The sequence below is a fragment of the Aythya marila genome (assembly GCF_965140915.1).
Source record: "Aythya marila genome assembly, chromosome: 21".
NCBI classification, from domain to species: domain Eukaryota; kingdom Metazoa; phylum Chordata; class Aves; order Anseriformes; family Anatidae; genus Aythya; species Aythya marila.
Genome location: NC_139062.1, coordinates 7,241,242 through 7,269,241, shown reverse-complemented (window position 1 = coordinate 7,269,241; position 28,000 = coordinate 7,241,242). Strand labels below are relative to the sequence as shown.

The following is a 28,000-nucleotide window of genomic DNA, read 5'->3' as shown; positions in this document are numbered from 1 at the left end:
TGTTTTGCTTTCTTTTTTCTTCCCATCCCTGCTTGCCAAATAACCAGTTTTCCCTGCACCCATTTCTGTCCGTCGCGTTCATCAGGAGTTGTTATGAAGGGAAGGACCAGCCTGAGCAAACATTTCCTTTTGCTGCTGCAGCGGTGAGTGCCTTGTGCAGGCATTGCCCTAATGGGGTAGCCGAGGCCGTGAGTCACCTGTAGAGAGCCTGCGTGGAAAATTTGGGTTGTTTTAAAGAAAATGCTTCATTTTAATGATACCGTGTATTATAATAAGCCTAAACTACCATCCTGCATAACAGGAGGGGTAGAAATGTTTAATGCATAAAGCTTTGGAGTCCTTATATGGAGCTGTAAGGGAGGTGAGGGAAAAAGGGGAGAAGGAGCCCCGAAAGGGCTGGCTGCTGAGCATCCAGGGCAGGGCTGTGCATCCCCACCCCGTCCTGCCCCTGTGCCCCCTCCCTGGCCCCGCAATTGCTGCCTGGCCCTGGGGGCTGCCTTATCGCCCGCATCTCGCGAGCGGGGCGGCAGCTTCGCGGGTGGTGGAGGTGGAGACGGCAGGGTCCCTGGTCCACCCCGTCATCGAGGGAAGGGAGGAAGGAGGAGTTAAATTCCCCTGCCTTTTAATCCAGTCATGCTGGTTCACCTACAAAGCCGGGCAGCCAGGCAGCAGCTTCCTTCACATGCGGCCGCCGTCCACGGCACACCATGCCCCAACGCCAGGTCGTGAAGATGTCCACCAGCCGCGCCAGCTACGGCGTCTGCGTGCTGGGCACCGAGGTCTTCCTTGACACCCACCGGTAAGGCTAGGGGGGGGTCAGGGCACCGGCGAGCATCCCTAGGGATGAAGGATTTTAGGGGGAGCCTAAAGGTGTTGGGTGGTTTTACTCTCTGCTTGGAAGCGATGGGTGTTAAGGGGGAAGATCTCAGCACGCGTGGAGTTTTCATCCAAGCTTGGTGCACGGGGGACGTGTGCCCCCAGGTCTGCTTCAGGCGATGCCTCCCATGGGGAGGTGCGCCCGAAGGAGGGATGTCGGCCCCAGCAAAAGCAAGGCGTCGAAGCGTAGCCGAGCAATGACGATGTGCAGGCAAAGCCCATGCACACCCCGGCTAAGTGGGATCTATTTCTGGCTGCGAGAGCATTAGGCAACAGCAATTCAAGATGAGCAACTTGTCCGGAGCTAAACTGGGTTAAAGAACAAATGTGTGGCTCAGGCAGAAAAAATCCACGAGCGGGTTTGCACAGGCGACGTAACAAGAAGAGATTTTTCTGACGTTAAACATAGGGGTTGCTTTATTGGCCAGATATGAGGCTGTATTTACTCTCCTGTGACATTGTCATTATTTAATAAATCACGTTTATAATGATAGCGGCTACAGGCTGAGCCAGTCGGTGCAATTATTTGGGTTGTGCATTGGAGCCGGGCCAGGAGGTGCTGACGTCCCCCCGATGGGGCTTGGACCCAGCCTCAGCTGCCCTCAAAAGCATTTCATTGTTACCTTCAGCCAGGTGGGAATACAAAAACCCTGTTATTTGCATTGTTTTTCTCAATCTGAAGTCACAGCAAGCATTTAAGCATGGGGCCCAAGACCCAACACGGGCTGATTTGGCTCCTTGGTAGCAAATCTGAGCTTTGGTCCAAAAAGACATATGGCAGATGCTTTTTCAACATCAGGGCTAAAAAAAATAGGAGTCCCTTCATGCCCGCAGGGCACTGGTGGGAGCGACAGCCCTCTCCATGCTGGGGGAAATTCAGTCATGGATGTTTCAAGCTTTGACCATGGCTTGGTTTGGTTTTGTTCAGAAAACCAAGCTTGGTGGGGATCTCGCAGAAGCTTGTGTCTCCGTGGGGTGACGCAGAGGAGCAAGGGCTGTGAAATCAGGGTGAATAGACCCAAATTTGAGATGTCATAGCATGCAACAGCGTGCAGGTAGACTGCGGGTAGTCTTGCAGTGTTGCACCCTGGTAAATGCGTGGGGTGACAAACGAGATGATACTTTAATCTCCCCATACAAGCTACTGCAGGAACTGGGGCTGCCATGCCAAGAGCAACGCCGGGAATAAATCCCTTCTGTGCTTTTTTTCTCCCTGCTAAAATTTACTACCGTGTCCCTTTCCACGTGCGGCTGGGGAGGCTGGCTCCCGATGGCAGACAGGTTGGAGCACTCGCGCACCCCGGACGGAGGTGCCGGGGCTGTAATGAGCAGGTAGGCAGCACTTCAAAGGCGAGGGATGTCATACAGGTGGGGTGCAGGCTCTCCACGCTCGGCTTGGGGTTCTGCTCCACTTTGGGCATCTCTCAGGTCAGGGTATGCAACAGCAAAGAACCAGCTCCCCGATGGGTGACAGCCCAATGTGGTCCCGCTCTTGGTCTGGGTGTTGTGCTGGGATGCTGACGTTTTGGGGTTTTTCTCCCCGTCAATGAAGGAGGTTGGGTGCCCCAGCTTCAGAGATGTGCAATCTGGGCTTAACCACGGACGGACGTGCCAGAGCTCCAGTGGGAGCCCTGCTTGCTCAACAACGCCACAGAGATAATACTCGTAAAAATCAGACGACACATTTCATCACCTGGAGATGGTTTCTTAGTCCCTGAAACCCAGCTAAGGCTGGATTTTAATTCCAGGAAACCAAGTTTAACTATTTGGGTCCACTGAGGATAACAGGAAAGACAACTCATGCTCTGTTTCAGATCTACCCCCAAAGGTGCCACGTCATTTGATGTCCATGCCACCTCTGCAGTTACGGTCCACATCATCCACAACCCCATGACAAAACCCATGTTTAACTCCAGATGGCCACTGGATCCTGATATAGAGGTTGTAGTGACCATCGATGTCACGAGCAAGACCGTCAACGACAATAAGGTTAGTTCCTTTTTTATGAAAAATTGAGTCAAAATTTACAGGAAAGCAAGGCAGATTCGAGCACTTCCAAGCAGTGCTAACATCAGCCATGTTTCCTTAGAATAAGCTCAGAAACCTAAACAGAACCGTGTAATCATTGTGTACGAAAAGTGAAACTAAGAAGGAGAAGGAGATGACATTTTGTGCCCTAAAAAAGAGATAACAGTGATTGCAAAAGCCAGTGTCAGAAACTCCATGCCTGAACAAAAAAAAAAAATAGTCTTGCCTTGGCTTTTTCTATACCAGTTTTTGCGTTGAAGCATGCAGAAATTGTTTGGTTGAGCTATGATTAAAGGAGCAGAGCTTTGATGAACCTTCCAACACCTTGTTGTATGGCATTGCCGGGTCAACCCAATGAGTGGAAAGACCTACTCAGCATGACAGGACATGGGTCATGACGTGGTGATGTCTTCGCAGGTTAAGATTTCATACTACGGACAGGAAGAGAATGAGCTTTCGGTGGCTTGGTTGTATCTCACCTGCGTAGGTGCGTATTATGGCAACACTTGTCCGAACGCGGCCAGCCCATCCTGACGCCGCAATCTAGTTGGGTTCAAGGGATGGGAGGTAACTGGGGGATGCAGACTGCCCATCTGCAATGTGCAGTGATGGTTTGGGTGTTCACGGCTTATGCTGACAAGCAGGAGGGAAACAATTAAAATGTTATTGTGCTGCCTTATATGGTGCAAAAAAGACGCAGGCTGGGCACTGTCCCCACCCAACGCACGCAATAAGCAGCCTCCTCTGACCGCTGAGACGATTTTGCTGATGGAGGAGAATCCAAAGATGACCATGTCACCCACCCTTCACTGCCGAGCCCCTCCTCGACCTCCAGTGCAGCTGGTGGAGAGGAATAGGCACCAAAGTGTAGTTGTCTGACCTATTTCAAGAGTTTAGGATGAGATGAATCATTCCCTTGAAATGCCTATTTTCCTCTGCTGACTACAAAGGGAGTCTAGACAACTAGTCTGGATGCAGTCTTCCACTTGGATGGATTAATTACCCTAAATTTGGGATTTTCTGAAGCACTCACATGATACTCAGACCTGTGTCCTCAAGTCATGCGCTTGCCTGCCAAAATTGCCCCTGAACAGGCTGATGGTTTCCCACGTCCCATGGACTCCACTGGAGCCATCCAGGGCCACCGCTGTCCACAGAGCTTTGACCTTACAAAAGCTCTTTGCTTGCTTAGATTTAGGACTTCATTTCCAAAATTACAGGCCCAGCTTCTCCATGTGCGCCTCTCTGCATCAAGGAGAAGGCCAATGTCTGCTCCAGCGCCCACATTTTACACGTGCTGTATATATCTCCTTCTCTCCAACTCAGTGGATATGTGTCTTAAGATAGGCTTTGCACAGATTTATGTAGGATATAGATGAGATCTCTGGCAGACCTCCAGTTTGGGCCCAGAAGAGCTCTCTAAGGGAAGTCCTTCTCAAACTTCACATCACCCCTAGCAATTATATAGTGTCCACTCACCCATGGTGAAGGCACTTTCGTGCCTTTGTCATGTTTAGGCTTCATGAAAAAGTGCTATGGTCAACATGCAATTGGTGAAACCACAAAAAAATGCCGTGCAGTGGGTATGTCCCTGCTGGGGGATCCGTGACGGGAGAAGACGGGTGGAGACCAAGTGGGGAAAGCCTTAAAAAAGCTGTTGGGTTGCTCTTCTATTGGTGTTTTGTTGGCAGCGTTGGGTCTGGAGCCACGCTGGGACATGAAGGTGGGGTTGGCTTTGGGTGACTCAATGCTAGCACCGGGGATGAGCCCAAAATGTCCCCGAGAGCTTGTTCCCATGCTGACGGCTTCCTTCTCACTCTGATGTTTCAGACATATCCCTGGATGTGGATGTGAGCCGTAATGGCAGAGTGAGGAGCAAAGGGAAGGACAAGGTAATGAGAAACGCTGCGTGGCTTTGGGCGAAGTGTGGTGGGTAAATGCGGGGAGCTTCTCTTTGCAGCCTCTTCCCTGCAAATCTCCAGGAGGGAGAGGGATTTGGGTGGTGTCTGAAACAGGGAAAATAATGTGGCAAGTTCTCAGCCTTCTAATTGAGGAGGAAAACACTTTATTTTTTTTTATTCTGTGCCAAAATCTCCTTCCTCTCCAGTCCAGCCCCAGGGATAGTACAGAAGAAAACACTTTTTTTTTTTTTTTTTTTTTTTGATTTGAAACGTGCCACTAAATGACTCATCTGCAAGTTTTGCAAGCAGCAAGAGATTTACCCCCTTGGCAAGAAATCTGCATATGCCCAAGCACTTACGCCCGGGTAATTGTCTGCAGCCAGATCAGCAGCACAAATTGTACATCAAGATGAGATGCGTTTCTAGAAATGGGATATTCTCTTTCAAATGAGGGCTGGCAGATATACTCTGGCTTGTTAGAAGATAAGATCTGTTTGAAATAGTCCTTGCTGACCTGGCTGGAAGCTGAGGTTAGGAAATTTAGTGGCTTGAAAACATTGCTGCCCTCTCCTCACTAGCCCTGAGTGCACTTTGTGGGATCTCCTCCGAGCATGGATGTGGCTGTAGGGTTTTCCCAGTCCACCCACTACTGGGAGGAGGCTGGGAGGGAGAAATCTTGCTGGCTCTGCTCCCATCCCCGTTGGGTGCTTCTCCTCCAGGCCAAGTGGACATGGGGTCCGGATGGGCAAGGTGCTGTGCTGCTGGTCAACTGCGACAGGGACAGCCCCAGCGCGGTGGGGACAGACAGTGGCCAGGTGGACATACGGACCAATGCAGGTAGGACATATGGACCAGTGCAGGTAGGGCGTCATCCGCAGCACCAGGGGACCTGTAAGGTCACACCAGGGAGCTTTGCCTCTTGCAGCACCTCCATCCTTCTCTCTCCTGTCTAAGGCGCCATTCACGTGTCTGGCGATGGCGAAATGGGTGGCAAAAATAATATCTAGTGTAAGCAGAGCAATTAGAGATAGCAACAGCATTACCTGTTTCCCCATTGCAACAGAAATTGGCTCTTTTCCACATCTCCTTCCCCATTTTATTTTCCTGGACATCTCTATAAAATCTATAAGCGTCATCCCATCAGGTTTGCCCTATAAATCCATGCACAACCAGAGACTGCGTGGAGAATAATTAGCAAAGCCCACAGGCAGTGCTGGAGGCTGGAAACCTCCCCACATCCCCTCTCCTTGTTGCCTTCCCCCCGTAGACCTCCAGGACATGTCTGTGATGCTGCTGCGGACTCAGGGTCCCAGCAATATCTTTGCTGAGTACCAGCTGGTCCTGCACGTCCCCGAGTCGGACGCAGACAAAGTGCGTGTTTTCCATGCCATACGTGAGTATTTCCTCCTCCCTTCCTAGATATCCAGGCCAGCCCATCGTGACCCTGGGGTGGGCAAACCCTTTATTTTATTGCTCGCTCTGGATAAGGGCTGCATGCTAGCACTTGCTAGAAACACTTGTTTATCCCCGAAGTTCCTCTGCAGTTTTAGAAGATGAGGCTATATGGGGAGCTTAAAAATTGTGCAGGGAAAAAATAATTAAAAAAAGAAAAAAAAAGCTCTGTTGAGTGAGATTGCTGAAGTTTTGAGAGCTTCACAGGCAGATAACCCCCCAGTGGCTGCTGGCACCTCTGCGGTGCAGGCAGAGTCCCAGGCGCCAAAGCAGCCCATCTCGTCGGGCTGCACACTTTGCCTTTGAACACCCCGGTTGGTGGATCCCAGCAGTTCCCTGCTGAAAATCAGGTCAGAGGAGCCAAGTATATCATTAGATGCTTAACTTGAGACACGCACCTTGAAAGGGTTTGACCTGAGGGCATAGAGTCCTCTTTGTACAAGCAGATCAAGTGTGTTCCCCAGAGAAGAGCAGGCACACCCGCTCCTCTGCAAACCACGCTGGCATCAGCCACCTCCTCGCTGGTGCCTCTTTCCAGCCCTCTGGATGGGGTGGCCGCCCCGTGCCGGGCTGGCTATTTCGGTGTTTCTGCAGGGAGTGACTCACACCCCCAGTACAAACCCGTGCTGGGGCCGGGTAAGCTCTCCTATGTGCTAGACCGTGTCGGCAGTGGAGAAAACACCTTCTACGTGGAAGGGTTGGCTTTCCCTGATGCGGGCTTCTCCGGGTTGGTTTCCTTCAGCGTCAGCTTACTGGAGGTCCCCCATAAGGTACGTGGGGCCTGCCCTGTCCCTGTCCCATGCAAAACACCTACAGGGGTTTTCGACTGCTGCTCTCCAGCATTTTGCCTCTTGCAGTATTCACCGGGCACCCCGATTTTCACGGATACAGTGGTTTTCCGCATGGCACCCTGGATAATGACGCCCAACACCCAACAGCCTCTGGAGGTTTTTGTCTGCAGGTAGGAGGGATGTCACCCCATCGCTCCCCAGGCTTGGGGACTCTCCAAGGAGAAACTTTTGACCCTTCCTTGTTTTACGCATGCCGTACTGGAGCCTAATGTTGCTGTTGGTACCCCTCTGGCACCGCCGCGCTCCTTGCATCCCCAAGGAGAAGGTTGAAGGACGTTCTCCAAGAGCTAACCTCGTGCACAGCTATTGCCCAGTGCACTAGGGATGAGAAATGCGCTGCATGGTTGGGATGAGAGGTCTTCTGTGCTCCCTCCTTACAGCCTTTGCTCCTTCCTCTCCCTCCAGCGTCAAGAGGGGCATAAACTCCAACGATGTCTTTCTGGAGCAGCTCCAGGCCCTGTTGAGGAAAGCCAACTGCAAGCTGACCATCTGCTCAGAGGTCGAAAGCCGGAGTGACCGCTGGATCCAGGTCATCCCTCGATGCTTGTAATACGCGTCTCTTCTGGTGCTTCTTACGGGCTCACGGGGCACGCAGGGTGTTGTCCCCACTGCTGACACCCCGGGAGGGATGAGTTGCGTTGCTCGGGGGAAGCACATGGATGCTAAGAGATGAACTGGACAACCATGAGCTAAAAGATGGGGAAAAGCTGCTGGTGGTGGCAACAAGAGTGTTGCCTGGGCCCTGGGGACATTGCAAGAGGGACCCCATTACAAGAGGGACCCCACTGCAAGACAAACCTTGTGGGGCATTGCAAGGGGGACTCCACGGGGCATTGCAGGAGGGACCCCTTGCAAGAGGGAACCCACAGGGTGTTGCAAGGGTGACCATGTGGTGCCTCGCCAGCGGGACGCCGGGTACGCAGGTGGATGGCCACATGTTCCCCCAGCAAGCCCCAGCCCTGCTCTGCTGGTCCTCGTGGCTGTGAATTGCTCACGTGGAGGGGACCTGTCCCCGGCGCTGTGGTGGCGGGCAGGGCGTCACCCGCGGTCCCCCCGGCACAACCAGGGAGCTCTGGGGTTTGGGCAACAGCCGAGTTGTGCCAGGATCTCCCCGTTTCCTGCTCCACCCTCACCTCATGCTTCGCCCAGATGGCTATCACCCCCAGGAGCCTTCCTCCTCCTCCTCCTTCTCCTCTCTTTCCCCAACAGGATGAGCTGGAGTTCGGCTACGTGGAAGCACCACACAAGACCTTCCCCGTGGTCTTCGACTCACCCAGGAACAGAGGCTTGAAGGACTTTGCTTTTAAAAAGATCCTGGTGCGGCAGGGCATTGCTAACTCCTTTCTCCCCAAAAATCCTCTCTTGGGGCCGGCAGCAGCTCCCATCACTGCTCCCCTCTTTTCCCAGGGCCCCGATTTTGGCTATGTGACCCGCGAGCCCCCTGGACATGAGGCCTCCAGCCTTGACTCCTTCGGCAACCTGGATGTGAGCCCACCGGTGACGGTGCGGGGCAAGGAGTACCCCCTGGGCCGCATCCTGATCGGCAGCCCCCTGCCCTGGTGAGACAGGAAAGCGTCAAAAACTGTGGGGAGTGGCTGCAGCAAGTGGAAAATTCCAGGCTAACTCCCACGAAAGCGCAAATTTCACATGCAAACCGCGTTGCTGTTCCTTCTCCCTGTGCAAAATCCTTCGTGCACTGCTATGATTATTTCCCCCTCCCAAAATGTTGGTGCTTTCACTCTGATCCTACAGCACCCTAAGCACCATGCCTATTTTTCTTGAAAGGAAAAGCAAAGGAGTTCAGAAAAGGGTAAAACCTTGAATAACTGGAAATTGTTTTTGCTCTGCCCTCGGCAGCAGCTGTGGGCAGGGAACAACAGCACCCTGCAAAGCCCGCACAAAGGCGGCTCTTCATCCAGATAAACAACAACAGGGCTGAGCCCGGACAGGATTTGAGCCAGGACAGCAAACGGAGCAAGCTGTGCTGCTGCAGCACTCAGTGCCTCGCTTACCCGGACGGGAAAATGGGATTTTCCCAGCCTCGCTGGGGCCATAATTATCCCTTATTACAAGAGGTTTTAATTAATGTTTTCTCAGCCTGCTGCTGGCTGTCTAAGAAAATGTAGGGAGGGATTTAAGGCTCGCAAGGATGGGGTGAATTAAGCCTTGTGCCCATTTCAGGGGGGAATGTGCCGAAGCAGAATGGAGGAATGTAATGCACATATAGATATACACGGATAGGTGTGCGTATATTTATATTTATATTTATTACATTTATATGCAAACGTGTATGTGTATACACCTATATGCATATATCTATGTAGCAGTACAGTTATATGCATTTATCTTTGTAAAGGTACATCTGTATGTATACGTCTGTACACCCCATGCGTTGTGTTAGCAGATTAGCGGGAGTTTGGGATTCGATGATTCGCTTTGGCCATCAGATCTGCTCGATTTCCCACCTCTTCCCCCCTGAAAGGGCTACAAGTGGGCAGAAATGCTGGCATTTCCCATCAAAATGGGATGTGCTGGTGTGACTTCTCTCCTCTGTGTTGGGCATTTTGGGGACAGATCTTACCAAGATCTCCTCTGTCTCCTCCTCCTCCTCCTCTCTCTGCCCCCAGGGCCTCCGGCCGGCGGATGTCGAAGGTGGTCAGGGATTTCCTTTACGCCCAGAAGGTGCAAGCACCAGTGGAGATCTACTCGGAGTGGCTGAGTGTGGGCCACGTGGACGAGTTCCTCACCTTTGTCCCCGCATACGACAGGAAGGTAGTGTCCCTGCATCCCCAGTGTCACATGTGGCATCTGCTGCTGATTCAGAAAGCCCTTTATTTTGGCAAATCAGCAGAGAAAAAAACAAAAACAAAACACAACAAAACAACTTGGCTTCTGAGCAAAAGGCAAGGCCAGCCCTGTGCATGAATCTCCTTCCTTTTGGGTTGGCTTCCTGGAAAACGATGGGTGCCCTGTGCAACCCCTGGGGCTGGGTTTGGGCACGAATGGGCCAGAACATGAAAATCTCCTCTTTTCATGAAAAAACAAAACAAAAACACCAATCTTCTGGGCTCATCCCCACAGGGTTTCCGGCTCCTGTTGGCCAGCCCCACCGCCTGCTACAAGCTCTTCCAGGAGAAGCAGAGGCAGGGCCATGGCGAAGCCACACAGCTCGTGGGTAAGGCGGCGGGCGAGGGCGTCCCGGCGGCAGCGGGTGCCGGCGGCGTCCCTCACCGCGGCGCTGCCGTCCCTGTGCAGGGATGTCGGGCACCGAGCGGAGGAGCATCGATGACATCCTGGCAGATGAGGGGCTGAGGAACGACAACAGGCACGTGCAGGTGCGTGGGGGTTTAGTAGCCAGGGGTGGATTTGGGGAGCGCCCCTCTGCTCGCATGTGGCTGCCGGGTGGTTGATGCACGCAAGGGGAGCAGCTGCAAAGGGGCTGAGCACCCTTGGGTGCTGGCTGGGCCTCGGCTTTTGTCCCAGTGGGAGGTGTGAAACTCAAGGCAGGAGGATGCCTGGGTTGGGGGGGGTTCAGGAGGTCTCTCAAAAAGGATGCAATGGAGAACATGGGGCATGGGCCGCAATAGGGTCCTCACAAACCCCACAGGGTGTGTGGGGTTTGGGGAAGCAAGTCAGGGTCCCTGCTCTCTGCAGCGCTGCATCGACTGGAACCGCGACCTCCTGAAGCAGGAGCTGGGGCTGAGCGAGCAGGACATCATCGACATCCCCCAGCTCTTCATCCTGAACGGCTCCCGCGCGGACGCCTACTTCCCAGACATGGTGATACCCCCCCAGTGCCCCTTCTCCTCCCTCCCCACCACCTCCTCCTTTCCACACCCTCCTTTTTCACCTTTTGGGTGAAAAAAAACCCCTGCTTTTTTGGTCCATCCGCAGGTGAACATGCTGGTGCTGGGCAGGCACCTGGGCATCCCCAAGCCCTTTGGGCCACTGGTGGCCGGGCAGTGCTGCCTGGAGGAGCGCGTGCGGGCGCTGCTCGAGCCCCTGGGGCTCTCCTGCACCTTCATCGACGACTACTTCTCCTACCATGTCCTCTCCGGTGACGTCCACTGCGGCACCAACGTCCGCCGCAAGCCCCTCGCCGCCAAGTGGTGGCACGTGGTGCCCTGAAGTGCCCGGGCAGGGGCTCCGGTCCGTCCCGATGGTGGATGAGGGTGGATTTGGAGCATCTCAAAATAAAGTGTTTTGCCAATATGAGCACCGAGGTGCAGCATTTCCTCGCGGCCCGTCCTGTCTCAGCTTGGTTGAAAAAGCTGGGAAGCTGTTTTTGTTATCAGAAGGGTCTTTGTGAGCGTGCTGCATGCGAGGCAGCAAACATCATGCTGCCTTGGGGTCTGGGACCCCATCTCACCTATCCTACTGTCCCTTGTCCCAGCTTCACAGTGAATCACCCCCCAGAGTCCCCAGATCAACCCCAAAATCCCCTCCCATTTGTTGGGACACCTCTTACCCCGTGCAGCACACAAGTGAAGCCCGATGTTTGTGCAAAGCATTTCCCAGATGCTCATGAGCGCATTTCTGTTTCCCCTTTACGTTTACCCATTGCAACAGCTCCTTAAACATCCTCCTGCTGGTGCACCAACTCTTCCATGCACCTGATCCTGTCCCCTTTTGCAGCTGCTCCCTCCTCTGTTCCTCTCCGTGTTTTCTTTGCAATCAGCCGTGGCGCTGCCCCGTGTCGTGTTTGCGCCCGTGGTCTGGGCCAGCAGGAAGTGGCAGCAGGAACCAAACCCGGCCCCGAGAGGCTCCGGCACATAGCAGTGCTGACCTGTCAGCTATTGTGGGGCTAAAAACACTTTTATGGGGCAATTTTCAGGCTGTGATACATGGTGCAAAGCACCAAAAGGGTCACATGTCCTGTTTCAGGGCCCTGGTTTTGGAAAAAAGGTGATTTCTTGTCCCTCCAACCCGATTTTCCCCATGGATGTGGCTTGGCTGAGTTTCCCAACTTCCCCAGCCCCAGCACGGAGGAGAAATATTGAATTTCAGCAGCGCGTGACCCCCACAATGCTGTGAGTTGGAGGGGGACAGGTGCATCAACAAAGGCCTCTCCTACGCCCCAAAGAGGATTTTAATTAAAACAAAGACGGGCCAAACTGCAGCGGGTTTTGCTGTCCCTGATGCAGGTGACGTCCCGGCTGCCATCCCGTGCAATGGATGGGCGAAGCGCCGAGGTTGCACCCAAAAACCAGAAACATTAAAGCAGTTTTGTTGATTTTTCCCAGCCGGGAAAATAAAACCTTTCATTGTTGTCTGTGCGAGGAGCCCTGGGAGGAGCGTGTCGCGGCGGCACCGGGAAATAAAACCCCTCTGAGCCCTGTGCTGGCACACCACCAGCTCGGCTCTGGTGTCACACTGAATATTTTATGGCGTGGTGTTCTCCAGGGTGGCAGCATTTCTTTGTTATGTTGGGGAAAAAAAAGCACCGTTTGGGAGAAAGCAGAGGCTGGGGGCGTTCTCGGGGCGCGTTCCCCTGCTGCTGATTCATGCTTTGTCGCCAGAAAGCTCAGCAGTGCGCACCCAGCTGACAGCCCAGAGGTGGGATCAGGCCAGGCTTTGGTTAATCCCCTCCCCGCGGCCAGGCTTTATAATCCCCTCGTGCCGCCCGTCACAGCACCCAAGGGTGCCCGGTGCCGCCGGCATGGCCCAGCAGCGCCGTGTCCACCTCTGCACCCAGCGCCCCACCAGCACCGTCTGCGTGCTGGGCACCGAGCTCTCCCTCGACGTCCTGGGGTAAGTGGCCAGGGTGTCCAAAAACCTGCTTTTGGCTTATTTTTTCCCCTCCTCCTGGAGGAACTAAAGGCTGGATTAGGTGAGGAGAGGGTAAAAATAGTGGTGGGTGGGCTGCGCCGGGTGGGCTCCCCAGGGGCTCTCAGCCTCTGAAGGAAGGGGATCGTGCCCACCGGTGCTCGCTGTAGGATGGGATTGCACCCACCAGTGCCCGTGGTGGCTGCACAGTGCTTGGGCTGCACAAGAGGAGTTTGCAAACACCAAGGAGAAAGAGCTTTTGGGTGCAAAAACCCCCAGGGAGCTCCGGGTGATGCATCCAGCTGCACTTCTCTTCCTCGCTTGAGCATCCCATGGCAGGGGCTCCTGCGCCCAACGATCGGGGTGAAGCAGAACAATTCCCCTGTTCAGGGGAGTCCAGAGAGTTAAACTCTGGAGGCACTGCTCACCGGGGCGTTACCTCCAGCCATCCGTGTCTTTTACCAGCTTTGCTGGCCCCAGCCCAGTTTCAAGTTCTTTCCAGCAGCAAGTTTTGCTTTTTTTTTTGTTTTCCAACTTGGTTCGGTTCTGCTTTTTCTATTGCTTTGTGTATCTCCACGCTGCCCAAAACACGGCTGTTGACCCATGGGCACCAGCAGCAGCAGGAAGGGGGGGTTCTCCCCACTCCTCACAGCACTTCAGCAGGTCCCTGTGAATGGATCCTGCCCTGGCCATGTCCTCTGCACTGGCACGAGTGATGCATGCTGCAGCCTGCCTGGCCGCCGGCACTTCCCCCCGGCCCCGTCTTGGTTCTTGCAACTGTCATGACTCTGCTTCACTCTGACGGGGACGTATTTGCTGCTGCGGGGCAAAATGCAAATGTTTGGGAGACCCCATGCAAAAATATTAATAATAAAAATGCTCCGAGTTTTTGTTGCAGTTGAATGTAAAAGAATATTACAGCACTGGTGGCATTTGGCAGGATTTGTTGCAATTGCATACGGCGGGATTTGACACAACTGAACGCTGCAGGAGTTGTTGCTGTTGCACCTTGCAGGTTTTGTTGCATTCGGCTATGGCAGCGTTCGTCACAGTTGAATATTGCAGGACTCGTTGCAGTTTGCAGCACTTGTTGCAATTGAATATGGCAGGATTTGTCACAGCTGGGCACTGCCGGCTTTGATTCTATGTTGTAGGACTTGCTGCATTTTGCAGGATTCGTTGCAACCAAACACTGCGGGATTTGCTGCACATTGCCAGATTCTTTGCATTCTGCAGGGCTTGTTGCAGTCGCACCTTGCAGGACTTGTTACGCCTGCACACCTATCCCTGTAGCATGCAGCAATGCCCAAAGCACCCCTGTGGCTCTCACTGCTGCGCTCCCCCGCAGGTCGGCGCCCAAAGATGCCGTCGCCTTCCACGTGCAGGGGACGCCGGGCGTGAAGGTCTATGTGGTGCACGAGACGCAGAGCGTGAAGCTGCCCTCCAGTGTCGGCCGCTGGCCCCTGGCCCCCAGCACCGAGGTGCTGGTGACCATGGAGGCGCTCAGCAAAGACGTTGGTGATGAAAAGGTTGGTGCCGGCCATCCGGGAGGATCTGGGCCCCTCTCTGGATGGCGCTGAGCTTGCCAGCTGTGTTGCAGGTCAGGATTTCCTATTTTGGGGAGGCCAGCGGGGTGCCGGTGGGCAGAGCCATGCTGTACCTCACCTGCGTGGGTAAGTTGGGCTGCTTTGTCCCTAAAACGTGGTGTCACTGCGGCGCCCGCCCCGATGAGCATCCCTGTCCCCGCAGACATCTCACTGGACGCTGACACCAGCCGCAGCGGGTCGGTGGGCAGGACGCTGGTGGACAAGGTAACGTGGGGACTGCAGCCCCCGACCCCATTGCTGTCCCTGATGGTGTCCTCAGCCCCGCTTTGCTGTCCCCAGGCCACATGGACGTGGGGTCCTGATGGGCACGGCGCCATCCTGCTGGTGAACTGTGACCGCGACGACCCCAAGAGCGGGGTGATGGATAACAGCGACACCGCCGTGCGCTCCTACGAGGGTACGGCTGCACGCCCGCCTCCCTTTTTCTGCTTCTCCTTGCTTTCCGTGACTTTCCTCCCCAACTTGTCCTCGCTGTCACCCTAGACCTGAAGGACATGTCGCAGATGGTGCTGCGCACGCGTGGTCCCCGCACCATCTTCACCGGCCACCGCCTTGTCCTCCACGTGGATTTCGGCGAGGCTGACAAAGTCGGCGTTTTCTACGGTGGCAGTGAGTGCCGGCACCAGGGTGGGGGGCCACGTAGACCCCCCTGTTAATGGGGTGGGGGTAAAATGAGAGCAGACACCTCTCAGTCGCATGCCAGGGGGTTGGATTTGGTGAGGGTGCTGGCTGGTGGTGTGCTCGCCACGAGGCTCCACGTGCATGCCCGATGCCTGGTGCAGTGGCCGTGGGGTGAGCTGCCCCCGTCGCAAGGCTTTAAGTGAAGAAGCAGAGGTGAAACCCTGCAGGTCGAGGGTGGGCTCTCAAGGATGTTGCTTGTGTCTGCAGACAGCGTCTCACTGGAGGAGTACAAGCACGTGCTGGGGGGTGAGAAGCTCGCCTACGCCGTGAAGCCCAGCCGGCACCAGGAGGAGAGCATCTTCTTCGTGGAGGGGCTCTCCTTCCCCGACGCCAGCTTTTCAGGGCTGGTGTCCTTCCACGTCACGCTGCTGGAGAGCCCCGAGAAGGTAACACCATAAATCGGGATGGGTTTTACACACAAAGAGGGGAGCGATGGCCCATCCTTGTGTCCCCTCGTCCTTGCAGGGCTTGCTGGAGATACCGATCTTCACGGACACGGTGGTTTTCCGCGTGGCTCCTTGGATCATGACGCCCAACACCCTGGCGCCGCTGGAGGTCTTTGTGTGCAGGTGGGTGGCAGCACGCGGTGGCCGCATCCTGCCCGGCTCCACCGCATCCTCAGCTCTGTGCTGCTTCACTTCCCAGTGTGGAGGACAACGAGGACTTTGTGGCGGCCGTCAGTGCCCTGGCTGAGGAAGCCAAGTGCCCCGTGACCATCTGCCCACTGCTGGAGAACCGCAACGACCGCTGGATCCAGGTGGGTGCGCGAGGGGGCTGAGACCCCCCTGGGGTGCAGCCCTGCAGCTCCATGGGGCTCCCCCCTCTTCTCTGCTGCCTCCACAGGATGAGGTTGAATTTGGCTATGTGCAAGCCCCCCATAAGACGTTCCCTGTGGTCTTCGACTCACCCCGTGACCGAGGGCTGAAGGATTTCCCCGTCAAGAGCATCCTGGTACGCACGGGACGTGTTCTGCGTCCACCTACCTTCCTGGCATTAGTGAGGCATTGCACTGCACTGAGGCAGTCTGCAAGATGATGATGATGATAAATCACCATGGTTTAGTGGTGGGACTCAGTAGGTCAGGCTGATGGTTGGATGTGATGATCTGGAAGGTCTTTGCCAACCTTGATGAATCTGTGCCTCTATAATGGATACATCTCTTTTTTTTTGCATTTATGGGAAGACGATTAGCTGAGTCAGCAGGCACATTTGGTAAAGAGGTGCTGTGCTTTGGGGTTTTGGCATCCCTGAGAAGGGCTTTTAAAGCCATCCTTGCTTTTTCCCCCCTCCAAGGGCCCTGATTTTGGCTACGTGGCTCGGGACGTGCAGAAGGACGCCTCCAGCCTCGACTCCTTCGGCAACCTGGAGGTCAGCCCGCCGGTGACGGTGGGGGGCAAGGAGTACCCGCTGGGCCGCATCCTGATCGGCAGCAGCTTCCCCAGGTGAGGGGCCAGGTTTTTTTGGGGTACGCCGCCGAGAGGCGCCCCTCACCCTGGGGCTGTCACCCCCCAGGTTCGGCGGCCGGCGGATGGCCAGGGCCGTGCGGGATTTCCTCTTGGCGCAGCGGGTGCAAGCACCCGTGGAGCTCTACTCCGACTGGCTCCACGTCGGGCACGTCGACGAGTTCCTCAGCTTCGTCCCCGCCCCTGATCGGAAGGTGGGCAGCCCTTGCTCGGGGTGCATTTTGTAGGGTGCGGCCATCACACTGCTGCCCCCAAATCACCCCTCTCCATCCCCAGGGTTTTCGGCTGCTCCTGGCCAGCCCCAGCGCCTGCTACCAACTCTTCAAGGAGAAGCAGGAGCAAGGTTTTGGGGAGGCAGCGATGTTTCAGGGTAGGGAAGCTGGGGGACCCCGCCAGCCCCCCCTGCCGTGTGTCCTCCCAGCATGGGGTGACGGACTGCTCCCCCTCTGTGCTGCAGGACTGCAGGCGGTGCCCAAGCCAACCATCAACGAGATCCTGGCTAACGAAGTGCTCCGGAAATTCAACAGCTACGTGCAGGTGAGGAAGGGGAGCGGGGAGATGCTCTGCACCCCTCCCTGGTTGCCCCACTGCCCCTCTTTTCCCCACCCACCTCCCTGTCCCTCTGTCCATCTCCCCACCTCCCCATCCTTCTGTCTGTCCATCTGTTCCTCTCCCAATCTCCCTGTGTCTCCATCCCCATCCCAACCCTGTTCCCCCACTCCCCCGCCCCTCCCTCTCTCCCCATCACCCCTCGCTCTCACTCCCTGCCCCCCGAGCCCCCCAGGTCCCCCCCCGACCCCCTCTCCACCCTCCCTCCCTGGCAGAACTGCATCAGCTGGAACCGGGACATCCTGAAGCGGGAGCTGGGGCTGGCCGAGCAGGACATCATCGACATCCCCCAGCTCTTCCAAGGCAATGAGCAAGCCTGCGCCAACGCGTTTTTCCCTGACATGGTAACACAAAGCTGCAGGGATGGTTTGGGGAGGATGGGGGAGAGGGCTCGCTGTGAATTTAGGGTTGCACATTGACGTCCATCCATCCGCAGGTGAACATGCTGGTGCTGGGCAGGCACCTGGGCATCCCCAAGCCCTTTGGGCCACTGGTGGCCGGGCAGTGCTGCCTGGAGGAGCGCGTGCGGGCGCTGCTCGAGCCCCTGGGGCTCTCCTGCACCTTCATCAACGACTACTACTCCTACCACGTCCTCGCCGGAGAGGTCCACTGCGGCACCAACGTCCGCCGCAAGCCCTTCGCCTTCAAGTGGTGGCGCATGGTGCTCTGAGCCACCCTGGCTTTCCTCCTTTTTTCCCCCAAATCCTTCTCCCCATTCCTGCAAGTGCCTTCAGCAGCGGTGGCCCCCCCCCAGCTCCCTGTTGGAAATAAACCAGGGCTGCAGCTTGCTCCCAGCTTCCTGCCTCTTCCTGGGTGCTCAGGCTTGAAGTTTTGCTGTAAATGGGGTGATTTTTTTTTTATTTATTTTTTTTGGACTCTGTGGTGCTCTTGGCACGATGCTGTGGGCTGACAGCAGGTGGTGGGACATTGGCATTGCTCTCCCGGCACAGGAATTGAAGACCTATCTAAAGGGTGCGGGAAAGAGAGTTTGGTGGGATTATGCAGTCCTGCTGCAGTGGTGCGTGTTGGAAAAGGTGTGTGCATGTGTGCAAAAAAAGTCCCCATACATGCATGCACAAAACTGCACTTGCAGGCTCATAAAATATGCATGAATGCACCAAAAATATGAATGCCTAACACATGTGCATGTAGACAAAATACATGCACACAAGCACCCATGTAAGCACACATATACATGCATGGGAAAAAATCCTCAGATGCATGCACAAAAACGAGTGCGTGGACAAGAGTACAGACAAAAACACATACGTGGACAAATCATAGAATAGAATATCCTGAGTTGGAAGGGACCCTTAAGGATCATCAAGTCCAACTCTTGACACCGCACAGGTCTACCCAAAAGTTCAGACCATGTGCCTAAGTGCACAGTCCAATCTCTTCTTAAATTCAGACAGGCTCGGTGCAGTGACCACTTCCCTGGGGAGCCTGTTCCAGTGTGCAACCACCCTCTCTGTGAAGAACCCCCTCCTGATGTCAAGATGCACACAAAGAAATGCATGCACAAAACCAAATGCACGCATGCACAAACCCACACGCATGCACACATATGCACACACTGCTTTTTGCTTGCAAAATCCCAGGGAGATAGTGGAGAGCTATTCTGGGACTGAGCACCGTGTCAGCAGCAGGATGGTGCCCTCTAACGGCTGCAGATTTGCTTTTGGCGATACTGGGGCAGGGCCCGTGTTGCATTGAGCATCGCCGTCCCTTCTGGTTAAAAAGCCAAAGAAAAAGGGGGCAGGCAGAAAGGAGGGGAGATGCCAGGGCAGGGGACTGCTCCCAGCCAAACATTTGGGACTGGGGTGTGCATCGGGGCCGAGGAGCGGAGCCAAGGGGTGTACACAATGACGTTGTTTATTTAAACATTTACTCCAAGAAATATAAAAAAAAAAACATGAAGAAGACAATTACAGCACTAAACCAGGAACCTGTCGTCTCACCTAAAAGGAACGTTGCTCAGAGAGCCTCGTGGTTTATTATTATTTTATTCTTCCAGCCTCCTCCTTCGCTCACCCGCTGCCAGGACGCAGCGGCACATGGGGGAGAACGTTACCAGGAGCATCGATCCGAGCCTCAAATATTTTGTGTAAAAGCAGGACAAGCCCAAATTGCTTTTGGGGGGTGAAAGTAGGTTTTTGCTGTTTTTTCCACCCCTATCATGATAGGGTCTGCAGCATCCCCTCATGCCCATTTGGGGTAGGCAGCTGATGGTGATGAGCTTGAAATATTCATCGCAAGTAGAAAAAAATTGGGGGATAAGGCTAGAAAAGCCCCGTTGTGGGGTGCTGCATGCTCCCACCTCCTCACCACCCATTTCTGGAAGGGCTGGGTGCTTGCAGCAAATGCTAGTATTGCTCAAGAAAACAGAATATCCAACTTCTCCACCCTGCTCTCTCCCTGTCCTGGAAGTTTTGACTCTAACACACTGAAACAAACCCCAAAATAAACCCCAAAGCAAACATAAAGAACCCCCTTTTAATTCTTTTTTTTTTTTTTTTTTTTTTTTTCCATAAAGTACTGCAAAATTCCCCGCAGGGCCACGTGGCGCACCAGCAGCAAACTGCCAGGGAGAGTGGAAAGGAATTTAAAAAAATCAAAATAAACCCTAAAAACTAAAAAATAAAATAAAATAATAAAAAAAAACCACCCTTGGGTTTTGTGGAGGCAGAGCCGGGCTCTGCGTATAAAGGCACCTCGTTTCTCCAGCACAGTGCACAGCGTTGCCTGAGGAGGGGCTTTTGGCAGATACCAGGCAGTGGAAATAATAATAATAATAAAAATAACAATAATTAACAAAAAAAAAAAAAAAAGGAAAAAGCTTGCACGACGCTTCAGGGCCCGCTCTTCATACCTGAGATCGCCCTGGGATGGGCAGCGGGGGGGCTTGGGGGGCGCAAAAGCGGGGGGCAGGCGGCTTGGGGGCATCCAACCCCCAAATGATGCAGGGCTGGGGAGAGGACCCGCTTTGTCCCCCAAGAGTGAGGGGACAACAGGCTTGTCCCTAAATCCTCCTGGGATAAAGGGATGCTGGGGATCAGAACCTCAGAATTACAGCACCCAAGGTGGAGGCTGCTTGGGAGAAATGCCAAAAAAATGCAATATTGTGGGGCAAAAAGGCATTTTGCAGTGTTTTGCTTGATTTTTGCTCTGAGCCCGCAACTGGGTGCTTGTAGGGAAATTTGTGGCTAGGAAAATGAAAAATAATAGTAAAAAAAAATTGGACACCTGTTCAGGCGAACCCGGCACCTTCCTTTCTGTGCGAAACAGCAGAAAAAAAAGAGAAAAACAAAACAAACCAAAACAAACAAACTACAAAACCAAACCGATAAAACAACAACGAAAAAGCCTGGATGTGCCAAAAGGTCCTGCTAGGGTCGGGATGGGAACTCAAACAGCCACGGGGGAAGGTCTTGGCCGTGGTGGTGAGGGAAAAACCCAACGCTTTGGAAATCGTAGGAGAACAGGTAGTTAAAACCGCGGATCGCTTGGAAAACCGGGGCGGGCGGCTCGGCTGCCCCCCGGCCCCTCAGAGGGTGCGGGGGTTGTACTCGGGCAGCTTGCGCAGCTTCTCCTTCTCGGCGTCGCTCTCGTCACGGGCGATCACCAGCGAGTGGGCATAGCCCATGGCCACCTGGGGGCAGAAGGGGAAACTGAGGCAAAATCATCTCCTGCTGACTCGGGACCCCTTTTCGTTATCCGGGGCCATGCTTGAGGAGCGTCCCATGGGTGGGAGCACCCAGTGGGGGGCAGCACCCAGTGGGTAGGCACAGCCCGTGGGTGGCAGCATGGCATGGGTGGCAGCAGCTGGGAGCATTACACGGGTGGGAACAACCCAAGGGTGGCACTATCCCATGGTTTGGCACCCCAAAGGTGACAGCATCTCAAGGGTGACACCCTCCCAGGGGTTGGAAGCACCCAAGGGTGCACATATTCGGGTCCCTGCTCACCTGCTCCGTGTAGATCCCATCCAAGGTCTTCACCTCTTGGGCAGCTGTCGATGACTTGGGCTTGTGATCCCCATAGCCCTGCAAAACGCAAGCACGCCCCCTAAATAATCGGCTGTGGGGGGGACGCACAACACCCAGAGCCCCTGCACCAAATGATTTGGGGGGTGGGGATGGGTAAATCTGGGTGCTGGATGGCTGGGTGCTGGTCAGTCCTTACCAGCTCTCCGAAGGTGGGAGATGGCCCCCAGCTGATGGTGCTCTCATCTGCCGCCACGATGATGCTGCTCTTCCTACAAGTGAAGTGCAAGGCAGTGACCCCCAGCCCCAGCAACACCCCCCCCCCCTCCCAGCACGCCAAACACCAGGGAAAAAATTTGGGGAGTCCATCACTCACCCACAGGCCAGGCTGCGGATCTTCCAGCCGCACAGATCCTGCACGGCTTTGGGGTACATGGTGGACTCGCGGGAGGTGTTGGTGGCACCCCAGAAAAACAAGCCGCCTGCAAGCCCCAAAAACACACGGTCAGATCCGTGCCTCCCGCCTCGAGCATCCCCACAGCGATGTAAATAACGGCGGATTTGCTTGGATAGACCAAAATTAGGGGCTCGGGGCGTGCCACCCACCCGTTTCGCTGACGGCGAAGGAGCAGGTGTAGCCGGCGTAGATCTGCGCTGCCCCACGGCCTGGGAAATCGAAGAGCTTGACCAGCCGTGGCACCATCTCGTCCTTCTGCTCCGCGTGGCCCAGCCGCCCGTAGCCACCAAAGCCCCAGGAGAAAACACGCTTCTGCGAGTCCAGGACGAGCTGGGGATGGAGGGACACCCATGGTGAGCCGGGCAGCTCGGTGCAGGAAGAGCTGCAGCAGCCGCAGCGACTGCACTGCAGCATGCACTGCTACCCCTGCTGCAAGCATCATCCTTAAACACACGCTGCAGTTCTCTATCCCTAAATACACCCTGCAAGAGTGTGAGCCTACTCACGCTGCAACTACTTGTTCCTGAGTGCACACTGTAAATTCTCCGTCCTTGAATGCGCACTGCAAATCTGTCCTCAAATGCACGCCCCAAGTATTTCCTCCTAACCCACCCTGTGAATCTGTCCTTAAATAAGACACAGACCTCTACCCATAAATGCATGCTGCAAGTACTTATCCTTAAATGCACCCTGCAAATCTTTGTCCTTAAATGCCTGCTGTAACTATTTATCTTTAAATGTGCACTGCACTTCCTCCTAAATGCACTCTGCAAATCTGTATCCATAAATGAACACCGCAAATACTTACCCTTAAGTGCATGCTGCAAACCGTTACTCTTAAGTGCATGGTGAAAGAACTTTTCCTTAAACGCAGGCTGCAAAAATTTACCTGTAAATGCACCCTGCAAATCTCTGTCTGTAAATGCACGCCGCAAACTTTTTATCCCTAAAAGCAGACCACAAACTTGTTATCCCTAAACGCATGCTGCAAATAGTGAGGGTGGGCAACTGCAGGGCACAGCTGGGTTTGCTGTGGGGATGTGTGGGTACAGAGGCCTGAATCTTCGATTGGCACCCCAACCTTTGTCCACACCTTCCTGCTCCTCCCCAGCACCAACAAAGCCAAAGGGACGGGCTTAAGCCACAGCTTAGGAACACAGATTTGCAGAAAAAGGATGCGGTGATGAAAAGCAAAGCCCTCGGTGCAAAAACCCAAAGGAAAAACCCTATTTCTGACTCCTCACCGTGTGGTTGGCCCCGCACGCCACGTCCCGCACCACCACGTTGGGGACGGGCAGGATCTGCCCATCTTTGGTCTTCTCGATGAAGATGGCCACGCGGCGCGGCACCAGCTCGCAGTCGTACTCGATCCGCTGCGCGCGGGCGATGAACTTCCCATCGGAGTTGTGCCCTGTGCGGGAGCACCGTGTTACAAAGCCAATCCCCTCTCCGCTTGCAAACTCTACATTTTTAGGTTTGCACCCCACTTTGGGATTCACTTCTGCTGGCGTTACAGGGGAGCAGCACGGTGCAGGTCACACTTTGCTGCTGCACCAGCTGCATTTCTGCATTTCATGGATGGGAAAACAGAGGCAGGGAACCCCCCCACCCCCTCGCACAGTAGCTCGAACCTTTAAAAACAGTCCCCAAAATGTTACCGTACCCAGCTGCCCATACTCAGGGCACCCAAAGGAGTAGAGGTTTCCTTTGCAGTCCATGATCATGCTGAATTCGGCCCCGCAGGCCATTTTGGTGATGGGCTGCCCATTGTACATGATCTGCAGAAGAAGAAAGGGGATAGAAAGTCAAGAAAAAGGCAAAAATATGAATTTCCTGCGGTAGGAAACATCTCTGGGAGCTCACCCCTACCCCAGCTTCTTTTCTTTGGCCACCATTTTTCACCTCCCGGAAGATCCAGACCTAAAGTCCCAGGTTTTCACCTCAAAAAGGGAACCAGACAACCCCCAGGGAAGAGGTTTGGGCTGGTGGTAACGGGGAAACCCCCAAATCCTTCAACATTTGTATCAAAGTTTTGAAAAATATTTTTTTTCCATGTTGTGCTTTGTCCACCCAATTTCAAAGCCAGCTGCACCTTCAAGGGGAATGTCCTTGCACCCTACAGGGGTTTGGGCTATGCTAAGGGCTTTTTCAATTAAAAACCAAAAATATGGTGTTTTTCATCCCTCAAAAAAAGGGGAAGGCATGGAGAGGAGTGGATTTACCTGTGTAGGGCTTGGAACAGCATCCGTTTGGTTGCCAAGCCCCAGCTGCCCCATTTTATTCTCCCCAAAGGCGAACACGGAGCCATTCTCTGCAAGCCACGAAGAGGGAAAAAAAAATAAAATTAGGGGAAAATGCGGCCGTTTTAGGGCATTTTGCAGGAAGCAGGAACTTCTCCCTTACCTGTGAGAGCCAGCGTGTGGTTCCGGCCACACGCTGCCAGCACGATGGCCTCGTTGCCCAGCACCTCGATGAGCTTGGGGGCTTCCACACGCTTGGTGTCCCCGTGGCCCAGCTGCCCCTTCTCATTGCGACCTGACAAGAACGAGTGGTTTGGGGGCTGCACACCGGGAGGACGAAGCCCCCCAGCGTGGCACCGCCAGGTTTTGCATCATTTTTTTCGGGGGCTTCGCTCACCCCAGCTCCAGAGCTTGCCCTCGGCGGTGATGAGGAGGCTGTGAGCCGCGCACGGTCCCGAAACCACGCTCCGCACCTGAATCCCTGAGAGACACCCATACCTGTGTGGCCCCCACAGATTCTGGCCCAGGTTCCGATATGCAACTGGTGGGAAAAAGGCAAGAGATGAGGACGCACGGCACTAAACACTGCTTTGGGGCTGCTCTGCGCCAGCTTCGGTGCCGCACACGCGGGGGCCGCAGCCGTGCCCGTCGCTCACCTTGCTGCTTAGGCACTTCTTTGCGGCCGATCAGGTCCCAGTTGGTGGCTCCGAAGATCAGGAGCTGCCCTCGGCACTTGGAGCCCTCGAGTTTCTGCAATGGGCAGGGAGAATTCATCAGCCTTCCCGCGGCCACCTCAATCTCGTGGGGATTTTTTGCATGCGGGGTAGGATAGGGCTACAGAACACCCCAGCTTGCACGTGCTCTCCCCTTCAGTCCTCATTTTGCATCCAAGATTGCAATCAAAACTGCATTTCTGAGCTAAGTGGTAGGGGGATGAGGGAGATTTTTTGCAATTTGACGTTAAAGCCCCCGCCGTACACTGCACAGCGCTGCAGCCCCAGAAGGGAACAGAAGCAAAACGCTCCCCTTTTTTGGCTCCCCCTCTTTGCACAGTGGCAAATGGGTCTGAAACGTGGGGTTTTGCTCTTTGCAGGAAGGAGCGGGGATTTGCACAATGCCCAGTGCTGGTTAATTAGTAATTATGGTTTTTCCCTACCTAAAAGGATGCTGTGACACGAGGCAAAGCTGCGAAGAGGAGAGCACGTGCAGCATGAGCTGTCTGCACGGGGCGGGGGGCAAAGGGTTAATCTGCCGGGTTCAGTGCAAAAAAAGTGGATTATTTAAAAAAAATAAATTAATTAAAAAAAAAGCTGCTGCCAGCTTGCCTCCCCATGCACGGGGTGGGAAGGAAAATATAGGAACAAGAAAACCAGCGTGGCTGAAAACCACTCGTCTAAAGCCACCCAGGTCCGGTCTCGCACCAATTTCTGCAATTTCTGCTTTTTGCAGCAAGCGAAGTTAGAGGGAGCTATAAACAGCAGGAAAGGCACAGGGCGTGGGGACGGGCAGACGGGTGGATGCGGGGTGTAAAAGCACCGCCGGCTTTGCAGCTGAGAGGGGGGGGGAGTCCTATGAAAACCCCCCCTCAAAATAATGGGGGGCTGCCTGGGGCGCATGCGTGGAGCCGTCTGCCCGGGGCGGCCACGCGGGAGCCTCCAAGCGCGTGCTCGGCTGCGCGTGCCCGCCCGGGGAACCCCCAAAATGAGGCGGAAAAGGGGAAAAAAGGGAGCGGAGCAGCGTGCCTGAAATGCAAAGCGGGGGGGCAGGCTGGAAGGGGGTGCAGAAATACGGGGGGGGCACCGCACGTGCACGCACCCCCACGCTGCACATGGGATTGCTCAGCGCTGCACTGGGTTAAAAATTCCCCAAATGGGTCAACTCTGACAAAACAACCCAAAAGCTATTTTTGGACTTCCCTTTGGCATGAATTAGGACAAAGGAGGGGGGGGGGGGGGCTCCTGGTGCTGGAAAAAAAAAGGGGAACCTGCACCCCCCGGTGCTGGCACACATTAGGGGTGCGATCTGAGGGGGGGAGTTGGGGGGCAATTTAGGGGATGCAAATAGGATGCAGCTTTTGGGGAGGCAATGAAGTGATTTTGATAAGGGGGGGGCAAGCTGCAAGCAGAAGTCGAGGGGTACAATAAAGGGGGGGTGACTTTAGGGGTGCAAAACACATTTAAGGGGTGCAATCTCGGGCAGTGATTTGGGGATGCAGGTAAGGGGCGATTTGGAGGTGCAATAAAGGGGATGGGATTGGGGGGGTGCATTTAAGGGGTACAGTTTGGGGGTATTTCCTAGAGGGGGTGAGGTGGGGGCATGCAATGAGGGGTGCTCCAGGGGAGTGCAGTGAAATGCTGCGTTATTGGGGTGCAATGGGGGGGGTGAAGGTCTTAGGGGGGCATTAAAAGGGGTGCAAGGAAGGGATGCATTAAAGGGGCATAATGGGGCGCAGTGGGGGCCATTAATGGGGTGCACTGGGGATGCAATGGGTGTGCAGTGAGGGGGTGCAGTAAAGGGGTGCAGCTGGGGGGTGCATTAGGGGCTGCAAGGCGGGTGTGCAATGGGGGGCACTGAGGGGTGCCAGGAGGGGGGCCAAAAAGGGGGTGTTCACCGAGGGGGTGCATTACGGGGTGCCACGGAGGGGAGCAGTAATGGGGGCAGGGAGGGGTACAATGAAGGGGTGCCACTGGGGTGCAACGGGGGGAGCCCAGTATGGGGTCAGTAAGGAGTGCTATGAGGGGGTGCAGCGGGGGGGGGGTGTCCAAAAAGGGTGCGGATTAGGGGGTGCAAAGACAGGGTGTATTGGGGGGGTGATGGGAGTTCAAAGGGGGGGCGCAACGGGTGCATGAGGGGGTGCAAATCGGGTGCATAAGGGGATGCAGTGCAGGGAGCAAAGGGGGGGTGAATGGGGGTGCAAAGGGGGGGGGGGTCCTTTAGGGGGCACAACGAGAGGGTGCATTAGCTGCAGTGGGGGTGCGGAGTGGGGGGTGAGTTAGGGGGGGCACAAAGGGGGGGATGCAAAAGGGGGGGTGCATTGAGGGTGCAAAGGGAGGTGTTAAGGGGGTGCAAAGAGGGGGGTGCATTGAGGGTGCAAAGAGGGGGTGCCCTTTGCAAAGGGGGGTGTTAAGGGGGTGTTAAGGGGGATACAAAGGGGGTGTGCACTGAGGGTGCAAAGGGGGGGTGCAAAGGGGTAGTGTTAAGGGGGTGCAAAGAGGGGGTGCAAAGGGGGGGTGTTAAGAGGGTTGCAAAGGGGGGGTGCAAAGAGGGGGCTGCATTGAGGGTGCAAAGAGGGGGTGCAAAAGGGGGTGTTAAGGGGGGTGCAAAGGGGGTGTGCATTGAGGGTGCAAAGCGGGGGTGCGGGGGGGGTTTCTAGGGGACACGGGGGGGGGGTGCCGAAGGGGGTGCCCCGCTCACGATGCGCTCCTTGCTGTGCTCGGGCTCGCAGATGACCACGGCCTGGCCCCTCGCCGCCCCAGCGGGCCCCGTGCCCCCGCCGTTGCCTCCGGAGCCGGCCCCCCCGGGCCTGCCGGGCCTCCTCCCGACGGGGCTCCCGTCCCTCGGCCGCCGTTCCCGGGGCGCCTCCTCCTCGCTGCTGCCTCCGCTGCTGCCGCCTCCTCCTCCTCCTCCTCCTCCTCCACCACCACCACCACCTCCTCCACCACCTCCTCCTCCTCCTCCTCCTCCTCCTCGCTCGGGCCTCGGCCGTCGCCTCCCTCCCGACGACGGCACCGCCGCAGCCGCCCCGGGTCGCCGCCTGCCGGGGCCCGGCTCCCAGGGCGGCCCCGCCGCCTTCCTGCGGGGCATGGCGCCTGCCGAGGGAGCGCCGCCGTCACCCGTCGAGCACCGCCGGCCCGGCCCCCCCCCCCCCCATCACCACCACCACCACCACCAACCACCCCCACGGCCCGGCCCAGCCCCCCCCCCCCACACACACCCCTCCTCTTATCACCCCCCCCGCTCCCAGCGCTCGGTTACAAAGAGGGGGGAGAGGGGCCCGGAGCCGTCGGGGGGAAGCCCCCCCCCCCCGGAATGGGGATGGGGTTGGGGATGGGGGGGGTGTAAGGGGATGGGGGGGGATATAAG

The 28,000-nt window shown here is 55.5% G+C and overlaps 3 protein-coding genes across 3 annotated transcripts; 2 read left to right on the top strand and 1 right to left on the bottom strand.

The window, feature by feature from the left end:
• Positions 1-707: 707 nt before the first annotated feature.
• Positions 708-11,236, top strand: LOC309886139 (protein-arginine deiminase type-1-like; the record flags this gene model as incomplete). Its single annotated transcript, XM_082776716.1, has 16 exons — positions 708-799; positions 2,691-2,865; positions 3,322-3,391; positions 4,735-4,796; positions 5,525-5,642; positions 6,073-6,198; positions 6,852-7,027; positions 7,115-7,218; positions 7,514-7,637; positions 8,318-8,425; positions 8,516-8,667; positions 9,736-9,880; positions 10,190-10,283; positions 10,364-10,443; positions 10,763-10,888; positions 11,003-11,236. 16 exons carry the CDS (start codon positions 708-710, stop codon positions 11,234-11,236), a joined length of 1,986 nt encoding a protein of 661 aa, XP_082632842.1.
• Positions 11,237-12,732: 1,496 nt separating this feature from the next.
• Positions 12,733-18,023, top strand: LOC309886411 (protein-arginine deiminase type-3-like). The gene is made up of 16 exons (XM_082777259.1): positions 12,733-12,859; positions 14,223-14,403; positions 14,475-14,547; positions 14,624-14,685; positions 14,761-14,878; positions 14,965-15,090; positions 15,370-15,548; positions 15,628-15,731; positions 15,808-15,919; positions 16,006-16,113; positions 16,456-16,604; positions 16,675-16,819; positions 16,902-16,995; positions 17,083-17,162; positions 17,450-17,578; positions 17,671-18,023. The coding sequence occupies exons 1-16, from the start codon at positions 12,768-12,770 to the stop codon at positions 17,902-17,904; spliced, it is 1,986 nt and encodes a 661-aa protein (XP_082633385.1). The 5' UTR covers positions 12,733-12,767; the 3' UTR covers positions 17,905-18,023.
• A 1,070-nt stretch (positions 18,024-19,093) lies between these two features.
• RCC2 (regulator of chromosome condensation 2) lies at positions 19,094-27,721 on the bottom strand (the record flags this gene model as incomplete). Its single annotated transcript, XM_082776858.1, has 12 exons — positions 19,094-20,886; positions 21,203-21,280; positions 21,420-21,492; positions 21,597-21,702; positions 21,827-22,007; positions 22,922-23,088; positions 23,341-23,455; positions 23,900-23,988; positions 24,081-24,212; positions 24,315-24,458; positions 24,574-24,667; positions 27,332-27,721. The coding sequence occupies 12 exons, from the start codon at positions 27,719-27,721 to the stop codon at positions 20,782-20,784; spliced, it is 1,674 nt and encodes a 557-aa protein (XP_082632984.1). The 3' UTR covers positions 19,094-20,781.
• Between the last annotated feature and the right edge of the window lie 279 nt (positions 27,722-28,000).

Bases quoted from the DNA above. Each gene is read 5' to 3' on its own strand.
- LOC309886411 (XM_082777259.1), top strand. From the start codon at position 12,768: ATGGCCCAGCAGCGCCGTGTCCACCTCTGCACCCAGCGCCCCACCAGC. The intron at 12,860-14,222 runs GTAAGTGGCCAG...GCTCCCCCGCAG, and splicing joins CTCTCCCTCGACGTCCTGGG to GTCGGCGCCCAAAGATGCCG. The intron at 17,163-17,449 runs GTGAGGAAGGGG...CCTCCCTGGCAG, and splicing joins AATTCAACAGCTACGTGCAG to AACTGCATCAGCTGGAACCG.